Consider the following 12,934-nt stretch of genomic DNA (forward strand, 5'->3'; position numbering starts at 1 on the left):
CCCGGCCGAACCGAATCCAAATCCTTAAAATTATGTGGCTTTTTGCAAATGAACACAGAACTTTAATTCTTAACTGCACATGCTTAGCAAGCCTAAATAGCATATGCAAACCTAAGGGGCACATTTACTAACCCACGAATGGGCCGAATGCGTCCGATTGCGTTTTTTTCGTAATGATCGGTATTTTGCGATTTTTTCGGAAATTATCGCGACTTTTTCGTTACCAATACGATTTGCGCGAAAAAACGCGAGTTTTTCGTAGCCATTCCGAAAGTTGCGCAAAATCTGGTGGTTTTTTCGCAGCTTTAAAACTTGCGCGAAAAGTCGCGCCTTTTTCTTAGCGTTAAAACTTAAAAGGCGCGACGTTTCGCTTAAGTTTTAACTCTACGAAAAAATCGCAACTTTTCGCGCAAGTTTTAAAGCTGCGAAAAAACCACCAGATTTTGCGCAACTTTCGGAATGGCTACGAAAAACTCGCGTTTTTTCGCACAAGTCGTAATGGCTACGAAAAACTCGCGTTTTTTCGCGCAAATTGTATTGGTAACGAAAAAGTCGCGATCATTTCCGAAAAGTCGTAAAGGCGCCGAAAAAATACGAAAAAGTCGCAAAATGTTCGTTTTCCAATCGGAATTTTTCCAATTCGGATTCGAATTCGTGTCTTAGTAAATCAGCCCCTAAGTGTTGGTCAGGAAATGTTGGAAGGCAAGCTAACATTATATTATAACTGATACCGCATCTAGGCTTTAAGCAGCAGCTTGCACCTTACAAATGTGGTGGTGCCAATTATTGCTTGGTCTGGTTAATGCCAAGTGCTAAAGTGGTCAGCTATAGTGGCTGGAATAAGAAACATTGCCTGTTCACTAGTGTCTAGTTACACTTGTGTGACTGCAAATCAGCTCAGGGGTAAAATTATCACTGGTATTCAGCCAGTTTTTGAAGGTCCCCTGAGTCCTAAATATGGGAATAATGTGTGATCTCTAAAATATGGGCATTTTCTTGTCCTAGTTTCACTACTGAACTGTCCGAAACAAGCTAGTCCTTTTTTGTGTGCCAATTTCACCAGTGTATAAAAGTTCCTAATTGTACTGGCTTATATTGTATTCTAGGCTTCTATCATACAATTATAGGTAAAGATTTTATATCTCAAGGTATAGGGGAAATTATTCATTTTTAATTGTATGTAGGGAAGCTACTATAAAATGTAACTGTACCTACAGTATGTTATTATAAATGTTTTCTGAAATAAAAAAGCAATAAATAAATCAGATATATATGTAAAAATCCAATTAACACAAAGTACAGTAAAAAGAAATTTTTTTGGTCTAATGTTAACGCTAAGGGGCACATTTACTAACCCACGAACGGGCCGAATGCGTCCGTTTGCGTTTTTTTCGTAATGATCGGTAATTTTGCGATTTTTTTCGGCGTCTTTACGATTTTTGCGTAAAAACGCGAGTTTTTCGGCGTCTTTACGAAAGTTGCGCAAAGTCGAAATTTTTTCGTAGCGTTAAAACATGCGCGAAACGTCACGCCTTTTAAGTTTTAACGCTACGAAAAAGGTGCGACTTTGCGCGCAAGTGTTAACGCTACGAAAAAATCGCGACTTTGCGCAACTTTCGCAAAGACGCCGAAAAACTCGCGTTTTTACGCAAAAATCGTAAAGACGCCGGAAAAATCGCAAAAAATACGAAAAAGTCGCAAAATGTTCGTTTCCAATCTGAATTTTTCCAATTCGGATTTGAAATCAGCCCCTAAGAATCAGGAATACTTGTTTTGTATTATAGTTACATTGTATTGGAAACAATCAATATGAATTGTGCTTTAACTTTCTAATACTGATTTCCATCATCAGGTCTTTTACAGGTTTGTAGCAAAACCATCTACTGCAGAGGAATATTAATGCTAGTGTAAAAGTGCAGTTAATCCCCCAATATTTGAAGGGTTCAAATGCAAGCACAAAATCAATCCTCCACTTCTAAACAATGTTAAAAAGTGCATATTTGAAAATAAAACCCAGAGTTTCATTTCCAGATTGTTTCTTTAAGCATAAAAGGAGCCACTGGTAGTTCTGAAGTAACAGAATATACTGTGTAATTTCTTTGTTTAGGTCTGGGAGAAGAAAAGCAACAGCTGGATTTTTGGGTTTTGCTGGTTTTGCCTGCATCTTTACAATATTCTTACCTGAAACTAATGGTGAGTTACATGTTTTTGTACAATTTTAATGCCTTTTATAATTTAGAAAAATAAATTATACTGTTTATTCTAATTAATTATTAATGTCATTGTTATGTCAACATGTTCTGAGTATGTGAAATATTTTTGTAACTTTACTTTTAGGAAAAAATATTATAATGTAAAAATATTGTAATTATAAAAATATCTTCATTTTAATTTATCTTGTCTTTGAACAAAGTATTAGGTCTTTGAAGGTCTAGTGTATCCTAGTGCTGCAGGAGACTTTAAACTCAGTATTGCCATGCCATCCTCTTGTTGCACCTAGTGCATGCACGCAGCTTATAAAAAAAAAAAAATTTTGTGTCTTCATTTACACGTTCTCTGAAATTGCCCTCTTTCTCTTAAATATCACACTTTTGGTGTCATTTATGAGCACAAGTGCAGTTGCAGCCCTGCTTATTTAATAAAAACATCCATTACAAGTTACAGTCATCAAAATGCACCCCTTGCACTTCTGTACAATTGCGCTCGGTGCTGCTTAGTATTTCCTGCCTCCCATTCTGAATCCAGCCCCTTTGCACCTATTGACACAGAGGAATATTGGGGCTACTGTTATATCCAGACCAGGCAGTGGCTTCAGGGTTTTCTGAGCACCCTAAGCATATATTGCAAACATCACCTCTACATAGAACACAAAAATCAACTGGACTTTAGCGTATTTGCATATGAATTGCGATGAAGTGTAAGCACAATTGTGTTTGCACTTTGCTCACTGCACTTATAAGGTTGTAAGGTTGTAGGCCAAATAACACTAGTAGATTATTATTAGCATGAAGCTGGCGCAAAGACATTTCATTGTTTTCTGGTTGTAGCCAGGTACAAATAGCAGCTGCTCATGTAAGCCAAAGGAGCATGTCACCATCCATTGACCAGCCCCATGATTATTACCCTGGCTAAACTCCTATTTACCCTTAACGTCCCAAGATGTTGAACACAATTCTCACAATTCAGGTTTAAAAAAAAAGTGCTTAAAAAATAAGATTACAGAAAAGTGATAATGAATGTGACTTTGTCCTTTAGCAAGGCTTTTGCTATTTATTTTAGCTATTGCCATGTACTGGTATAAAATACACATAATTAAAAACCTTGCATTATGATATATAGAAACATTCTGTATTATTTAAAGATAGTAATAGATAGAAGCACAGCAAAGGGCATATAACATCGGTGACAGATATGGAATTTAGATGAGGACAAAAACCTGTTATATTCATATAAGAATAAAATGCTAATAATAGGATTTGTATGTGAGGGAGGCAAGGACCCTTTTAGTCCCCCTCCCTCCTTGACACTGCTTGACTCACATTTTCCTGCTGGGTAAAACCTGCTCAATACATATCTTGACCTCACTGTGAGCCTTCGCATAATGTTTTATTTTCATTTCACAGTGTGTTCTCATTGTATAGCATTCTGTCAAAATGGAATTATGCTCTTTACCTTATCTTCTCATTGCCTGATGATCCTGACCTGTGGTCATGGCATGTTACTGAGTTAAACTGCACATATGTAGAGGTTATCTTGGGGCAATGGATATCAGATGTAGCTCACAACCTCTTCACTATTTCAAAGAAACATGCATTTATGTCCTTAAATGTACTCAGTGTGAGACATTTGCAGCAGGGCAGCGCAATTGTCTTATAATAATCATCATTTATTTATTTATAGAGCAGCAGCAGGTTTTTGGAACTAACAGTGTAGCCCTGTGTGGCCCTGTGCTTGTATCTGTGTATGAATTTGGTGTAGATACAGTACTATATACAGGTGGGTCAAGTTTAATAATAGTAATAATAATAGAATAAATTGCACTTGCATATAGGTGACACATGAGTGGCATGCCTATTTTGCCAGTGGATATACCAGTATGGTCTCATATCACTTTTCAGGTCAAGTTTTCTTCCACTATATGGGAGTCTAGCACAGGGGTGTGGTCCATTTGTTTTGGCCCCAGTATCACAGAATAGTTTGCACAAAATTGAATTTTTTAAATCTATTTTAGCCCAGAAACAGCAGATTTCAGCTGCCAATTCAGGTCCTTCAGATCAATTCGGCAGATTATCTGCCTGTCTATGGGCAGATTTTGATTTGCAGGTTTTATTTTACGGTCGGATTGGGGACCAAATTGGCTGATTGATGCAGTCCTTGGTCCGACAGGCCATATACCCGTTGTTTTAATTCAATCGAATTAGCCCGGTATCACCCATTTTAGATGGGCATAACAGAAAAAGATCCACTCATTTGTCGACCTCACCAAAAGAGCGGATCTTAACATGTATGGCCTCCTTTAGCTAAGGAGCAATAAATGTACAATGATGATAGTTTAGAGTGATAGCAGAACATTGCTTCTGGGCATTTATGCATAGGTGTTATAGACATCTGCTGATGTTATATTAACTGGAACATGTATTTATCACCTGGAACACAAAAATCAACTGGACTTTAGCGTATTTGCATATGAATTGTGATGAAGTGTAAGCACAATTGCTCACTGCACTTAATAAATAACACTAGTAGATTAGTATAAGCATGAAGCTGGCATGTTAACTGTAACATGTATTTATCACCTCCAAGCTTGCAATTCTTTGGAGAATGTGTGCACTTTGAGCAAGCAATATAATAGCTGCAGTGTCTATGGGTGAATGCAGATTTAAATTGACTCGATGTTATATGATGTTATATGCCACTCAAGGCACAAAGCCCCTTTTAACACAAAACAATACTAAAGGGCTTGGGAATGGCACAAGTGCTGGAGTGCTAATTAGTACGCTAAATAGAGAGCTTTTCAGCATGTGGTTGTGCATTGTGGGCAAAAAACATGAAAATTTGCACCTGTGTTTTGCACTTTTCTCCTTTTTGCCTTTACATTGCATTATGTCAAGTATGGTTCTCCAAATTAATGTTGCCTCTGCTGCTGGGATAGCTCACCTGACACTGCCCCTCAACTTGGAATAAAAAATAGAACATTTATAAATCCAAGGCATTTAATTATAAATAAGGAAAATTCATACAAATCTGCATGCATCGCAGACACAAACTGCTGCAGGGCTGAATCAACAGACTGGTATTTTCATGCAAAGAATAATTTACCTAACCTTTTAAACACTATTTCTTTAGAGTTCAAATAACTCACATTTTGTAAAAGTAATTTAAATGTATGGATGGATTTAAACTTTCCAACGTTTTAATGATGCACAGCTAGAAATTTAAATAATTTAGATTCTTTTAGCATTTCTATTTTAAAAGCTACGCTGTCTCACAAGTGAGGAAAGTGAGGAGAGATGCAGTCAGCTTGCAGTTAAACAGTGTGGACAGATAGAATGTCAGTAGTGTTAATTGTCCCATGCACAAAAATGCCATTTGCTTGCATTTTGCTGAATAAGGTGCAAAGTATAGGGAGCATGTGTGGGATGTGTGGGAGGGCACTACAATTAACACCTGCCTCTTAGCCTGTCTGTGTTACTGACTTTCTTTGAATTATTTGCACACTTAAAAGGGGCCCATTCATCAAAGACCGAACTTTTAGACTTTTTTGTGCTTTGCGTCAATTTCTGCGACAAAATCATATTGGCGCAACGACTACGAAAGTTTCAGAATTCATTCAAGCTTCGTTATCATGACTTTCCTTTGGTCAGGTTGGAGCTGCAGAGTGCCATTGATTCCTATGGGAGGCTTCCAAAATCTACAATCATTCGGGTACGAAAATTTCGTACCTTTAGGATCGCACCACATTATTTTCATACAACCACGATACAAATTTTCATGCAATTAACGCACATCAGAAATTATCATGGTTAGTCCGAATTTTTTCCAATCGTGCTTTTAATTGGTGAAAATTGTGTAGGTTGTGTGGGTTTTCCAGTTTAGCCAGTAATTAGCTTCCACATAGGTAAGTTGCACACAATATGTGGTACACGCTCCTTAGCCGGCATTCTGGGAAAACTGCAGCATTATGGGTAAAAAATAAGGTGATTTCTTGTTTTTATTTTGCACTTGCTTTAGTTCTCTCTGCATAAACAGTAGTAGTTGTCAGAAATCTCAGCTTGGGTGAGCACTTCTACTTCTCCCATATCATATATTTTTTGCCCTGTCCTTTCATTTATAGAGTTGATACCACTCTAAAACCTAAATTGGCCAGCTTATTTAACTTATTTATCTTATATTACTTCTTTTGTTCTTGGAGCCAATGTGCAGCGGTTGTTTGTCATTTTCTTAACCATCTGACAATGACCTGTTTCCTTTAGGCAAATCCTGGTTTTTCTTTCTGCTCTTTTATGCTGGTTCTATCTGATCCCAATATTCTTTAACTGTAAGCTGACATTTTGGGTTTGTGGAGATTTTTAATTAACTGCTGCGCTGTGCATTTTTATACACTTAAGTAAAATAAGCCATTTGCAAGGAAATGAACAAGGAAAACAGTGTTTTAGTTATGTATGTCAAAATATGCTCATTATTTTAGCAGACTGTATATGTACTATTTCCACTTTCAGATTAAAGCATTTTTTCCCATTTTCTTCTTTCAACGGTAAAAATAACTGATGGTTTAATCTTCCTTTCATTTGAGGTTGGGCGAAAAAAATGCCTTGAATTGTATATAAAATAGCCTGATGTCTTATCCTCTTCTGTCTTGCTTAACGGCTCAGAACTTAACAGGATATAGGCTTTTTCATTTTCTGGAATATTTGATTTACTGTTACATTTTGGACAGAAATCATCTTATGATGTCTTATCTGCAGTTCCCTGCAATGCAAACCTACTTGCACACACACTTACAATCTTCTTTCTCCCTGGTCACAAATTGGCAGGGCCGTTGCAACTTCAGAGTTATCTCCAGTAGTGGTGCTCCAGCTTCAGAGTAAACCCTTAGTATTAAGAGCTTTGTGTGTATAAGGATGCTTATTTTATGGTAAATGTATGGATTTTTAACTCTCTTCTTTTTGCCAACACATTTCTATTTCTGTTCAATTTTCCCATATCAGCCTTAAAGTGAAAAATGTCTTTATCTGTTAACAAGGTTATATACCATAAACTTTCCTGTATATGGAGAAAAATGGGCAAAGGTGCAGCTTGTTAAGTGTTCAACATTTTTTGGCTTAGACAGAATAGAACAATATATTTATCACCAATAGGGGTGCTATTCTAGAGAAATCTGTGAAGAATGAAACTGTCTGGGCAAGTATGTCATATTCCAATATGTATATTTGCATACAGATATGGGATCCCTTATGTGGAAAGCCATTATCTAGAATGTTCTGTATTATGGGGAGGCCATCTCCCATAGAGTCTATTTTAAGCAAATAATTTCCTTTTTCTTTGTAATAATAAAACAGTTCATTGTACTTGATCCCAACTAAGCTGCATGAATTCTTGCAGCTGGGTTCAGGCTGGCACCACTCATCCATCATGGTTTGCTTTATTTGGCCCATTTTCCTCTCTTGTAGTCTGTATTTATTGCCTCGCCACCTCCATTGGTGACATCAGAGATAGGCAGGTCAGATGCTGCTGTTGTAGCCCCTCACATTACTATATTGGTTATATGAATTACAGAGAGATCCCTGGAAATTTCAGTTTCCAAGCATTATGGATAATAAACTTATACCTGTATATTCAGAGTAGTAATGTTTTGTTCTCCTGGTAAGCTATAGAAATTAAGTTTACTGTTCATTTAAGGGGCAGTTCACCTTTAAATTAGTTTTTAATATGATGTAGATATTCTGAGACAATTTGCAATTGGTCTTCATTTTTTATTTCTTATGGCCTTCCAGTTATTTAGCTTGTCCAGCAGCTCTCCATTAGTTATTTTAGCAGCTATTTAGTTGCTAGGGTTTTAGATATCCTAGCAACCAGGCAGCATTTTACACAAGAGATGGGAATAAGAATAACAGAGGGCCTGCATAGAAAGATAAGTAATAAAAAGTAACAATAATAATAAAATTTTAGCCTTACAGAGCAATAGTTATTGGTTGCTGGGGTCAGTGACTCCCACTTGAAATCTGGAAAGAAGAGAGAATGAGATAGAGAAATGGAAATAATTAAAAAAAACTATGCAAAATAAATAATGAAAACCAATTTCAAAGTTCCTAGGAATAAGTAATTCCATAACAAACTAAAAGTTAGCTTAAAGGTGAACTTCCCCTTTAAAGTTGAATATGCATGGGTGAACATTTTAGTACAGGTAAAATAAAAGAGCTAAAGCTACACTAGACTTCAGTTTCATTATATTCCATTTTCTTTTTTATGTCCGTAAAATACATAAATGTTGTTGATGTTGAGTTTCGCACATGTTTTAGCTTAAATGGCAAATTACCAACTAAATCTTCTTTTCTAGCCACAGTCATCCTTTCTAGCTTTTGCAAAGATAACCAGACAAGTGGGAGCCAACTGTGCTTCAATGTTTTCAAACATATCAATTTGCAGTTTAAAATAAAAGCTGTCCACAACTTTCGGTTGTTGCTTAAACAAAAGTCCTCCACTTGGAAAGTTTATGACAAGTAGAGATGTAGCGAACTGTTCGCCGAAAAAATCGCAAAACTTACGATAACGGTACGAATTCTCCGAAAAAATCGCAAAACTTACGATAACGGTACGAAAAAGTCGCAAAACTTACGATAACGTTACGAATGATCCGAAAAAGTCGCAAAACTTACGATAACGTTACGAATGATCCGAAAAAGTCGCAAAACTTACGATAGCGGTACGAATGATCCGAAAAAGTCGCAAAACTTACGATAACGTTACGAGTGATCCGAAAAAGTCGCAAAACTTACGATAACGGTACGAATGATCCGAAAAAGTCGCAAAACTTACGATAACGTTACGAAAGCTCCGAAAAAGTCGCAAAACTTACGATAACGTTACGAAAGCTCCGAAAAAGTCGCAAAACTTACGATAACGTTACGAAAGCTCCGAAAAAGTCGCAAAACTTACGATAACTTTACGAAAGCGCCGGAAAATACGAAAAAGTCGCAAAATTACCGATCATTTCGAAAAACGGCGTGTGTCAATTTTTCAGAGGTTTTTGCCCTTGATCCCCCTCCTGCATGCCACTGTCCAGGTCGTGGCACCCTTTAAACAACTTTAAAATCAGTTTTCTGGGCAGAAATGGCTTTTCTATTTTTTAAAGTTCGCCTTCCCATTGAAGTCTATGGGGTTCGCAAAGTTCGCGAATATTCGCAATTTTTTTGAGGTTCGCTACATCCCTAATGACAAGCTGCAAGTTAGGAAGGCTTCTGAACGTAGCGCTAACTGAAAGTTAAGACATTAAAAAATGTCATGTTCTGTTAAAAAAAATGAAAGCTATAACTATACATTTGTTGCATATGTGACAAATTATTCCAGACGGTTGACAAGACTGTTACATTATAAGTATCCATCTTTGCAATACTACATTCCTGTCATTTGTCATACACATTGTATCAGAAAAAGACGCAGAAGAAGGAAGACACAGACTCTATCTTGCCAATCAGCTTTTATTACAGAGCTTTTCCTGCCTTCACCTCACTCAAACTTTCCAAGCACTCTCTGTGGGAAGGGAATGAATATGTGTGCGTTTTGAAAAGTCATTACATTACATTAACATTTATTTATAAAGCGCCAACATATTCCGCAGCGCTGTACAATAAGTGGGTTACATACATGGACATACAGAGTAACATATAAAGCAATCAGTAACTGATACAAGAGGTGAAGAGGGCCCTGCCCAAAAGAGCTTACAATCTACAAGGAAAAAGGGTTGAGACACAAGGTGTGGGAATGGGCATGACCAGAGTTGTGAGAGGTGGGGCACAGGGTGTTGCTAAACTAGATTAGGGTAAGCTTCTCTGAATAAATGTGTTTTTAGAGATCTCTTGAAGGCAGAGAGATTGGGAGAAAGTCTGATAGTTTGTGGGAGTGAATTCCAGAGAAGTCATCTCATAACAGTTACCTGGATGTGGCCACACTTGATCTGAGTGGCATTCTCCAAGTGCATGTCGCCGACACTGAGCCAATATAAACAAGAATTGAAACAAGAATTGTGAAAATGGCACCAGACTATTTTGTCATAAATCTTTTCTGGCATGCAAATGCTGAGGCAAAAAATCAAGGTATTCCCCTCTCCTATTGATATTTCATTCTTACTGTCAAACTGCTGCTCAGGGTCAGACTGGGCTGGTGGGACACCAGGAAAAAACCTGCTGGGCCCCGCCAACCCAGACCTGATCCTCACCTGCCTAGCAGTGGGTGAGCGAGCTGGCTGTGGGGGCTCCAGAGGGAGTGTGGGGGCCCCTGGGGTAGCAGCCCTGCTGGGCCTTGCACACCCCACTCTGGCCCTGCTGCTGCCTGATTGCTAGGGGTAAGTAAACCTAGGCAGTCAAATAGCAGTTACAAAAAAATATAGACTAATTGTAAATTGTAATAAAATAATGTCATCTACATGGTACTAGGGGGCTTTTGTACCAGGCTCTTATTAAAATTTTTGCAAAAAAAAACAAATGTAAAACATATAAAAGCTTGTGGGTATAAGCAAAAGTCAATGGGACTTTTTTTGAGAGTTTGTAGACCCCATGTTTGTAGAAAATGTTGAGTAGTATATGAATTCAAAGCATTCATGTTTATTTAAACAGCTTAATTTGAGTTTTTTTAACAAATTAGAAAACATTCGAGTTTTTATTGAAAAAACTCTAAAATTTACAAATTTTCATTTTGATAAATAAGCCTCAAAGTTAATTTTAATGTGAATTAACATAGTCCATAGCATATCCTAGGAGAGAATGTGAAACTTTAGGGTTCCCATTGTACAGTAATACGAAGAATGCAACTGCTGGTTGCTATGGGCCACTGGACCTTGGAAACCTTTGCTGTGGTTTCTACATATGGCCTTATACATAGCATAGCAAGGCACTAACACAGACCAGTACATACATAAACACAGGTACAGCTATAATACAGAAGTCTAACATTCTGGAACAAGTTAAAATCAAACAGTAGTATTAATAATAGAAACTGTTATTCTAACATATAGTCAAGATTGAGGTATTGAGTAACATGGAATTTGTTGGAAATTGCTATCTAATAAACAGGCGGTGAGTTATGGAGGCTCTCTGATTTCCACTCTTTCAGTGATGTACTTAATTGATTATCTGTATCAAGATTACTGTGTTCTATAATGGGATTAGTAATTTATAGATAGAGAATAAGATTTATTTTATACTGGTTGTAGAAGAGATAAAGCAGAAAGATTCACAGCCTAATTATGCGATTCCAGACCAGGAAGAATATTTGTTTCTATATAAAGCACAAGGTGGCTAGTAGGGGGGCAGGAATGGTTCTGTGCATAACCCTGTAAAATGAAAATACAATATGACTGATCAAAACAAAATCTAATCATGTTTCTATAAATCTGTTTTAATAGGGAGAGTTGCTCTGGCACATAGGAACGTGCTAATATAAACAGGTTTATTAAAAGGGTGCTTCCCCTTTAAGTTAACTTTTTTAAAAACGACCAATTTTTTGCAATGTTTCAATTATTAGTTTTTGCATTATTTACCTTTCTTTTCTGACTGATTCCAGCTTTCAAATGAGGGTCACTGTCAGCCAAAAAACTATTGCTTTTTGAGGCTACAATGTTATTGTTACTTTTTATTCCTTATCTTTCTGTTTAGCCACTCCTCTGTTCATATCCCTGTCTTTTTAAACTACTGCCTGGTTGCTAGGTTAAATTTGACTGTAGCAACCAGATAGTTCATGAAATTCCAAACTGGAGAGCTGCTGAACAAAAAGTTAATAATACAAAATCCACAAATAATAAAAAATGAGAACCTATTGGAATTTTTTTCAGAATAGCACCCTCTACAGCATACTAAACGTTAATTTAAAGGTGAACAGCCCCTCTTAAAAGGGGGGTTGTTATCCCTGTCCTTTAAAAAATCTGCCTGTTATAAGAAGATCTAGTAATTTGCCTGTGGTTGCCTTGCAAAGCCCCAAACTGCTGAAGAGAGGGATCAGAAACTGAAACTGATACCCTGTAAAATGTAAATATGCGTGAGGCTAGCAGCCTAACGATTCACAGACAACAATGACATGCCCATAGACCGTAAGTGTTCTGAGTGTACATGTTTCTTCTCTTAATGACTTGAACATCTGCAATATCATGTGACAGCCTTTCATTACAGGACAGTTGCTGGGCTCACTTTCTGGCTGCCCTATGGGGTGTTTTTTTGGCAGCCATGGACATGTTGCTTAGTTTGTTTTTCCAAAAAGAATTGCAAAATGTTTTTTGTTCTTTTTCAAATCCTGAAGATAACAGATCCCCTTTAAATCTCTTTCCATAAACCACTGGATAAAGAAAAAACTTTTCTTATCAGATAATAAAGAAAGAAATAAGACATTTTATATTCCCAAAAGAAAAACACAATTTTGTAAAAAGATGTATGTATTGAGAGGGATATAATGCACAAGAAATCATTCCGCACCCACCATGGTGATCACTTGAACACAAAGGATGAGACGTCTGCTTATGAGTTTTTTGAGACTCCTTTCTTTCAGAAATTTCAGACATTTTCCACCTAAATATTCAAGCTGTTGCCGATTCAAAATTTGGGCAAATGAATGCTTCCTGCTGTTCTACAATTACACAAACACAAAGAATTCCAATCTGATAGTGATTTCTTAGTTACTTCTAGTTACTGTTGCCATGGAGGGAGAGCCAGCAACAGGAAATATATTG

The 12,934-nt window shown here is 37.0% G+C and overlaps 1 protein-coding gene across 4 annotated transcripts in view; it reads left to right on the forward strand.

The window, feature by feature from the left end:
* The window catches only part of slc22a15.2 (solute carrier family 22, member 15, gene 2), a 130,204-nt gene that overhangs the window by 80,753 nt on the left and 36,517 nt on the right, over nt 1-12,934 (forward strand). For all 4 annotated transcript variants that reach the window (XM_031905155.1, NM_001045714.1, XM_018095424.2 and 1 more), the window contains 1 exon segment: nt 2,108-2,193. In XM_031905155.1, coding sequence (XP_031761015.1) covers nt 2,108-2,193 — 86 coding nt within the window.

The sequence above is a fragment of the Xenopus tropicalis genome, chromosome 7 (genome assembly GCF_000004195.4).
Source record: "Xenopus tropicalis strain Nigerian chromosome 7, UCB_Xtro_10.0, whole genome shotgun sequence".
Classification (NCBI taxonomy): domain Eukaryota; kingdom Metazoa; phylum Chordata; class Amphibia; order Anura; family Pipidae; genus Xenopus; species Xenopus tropicalis.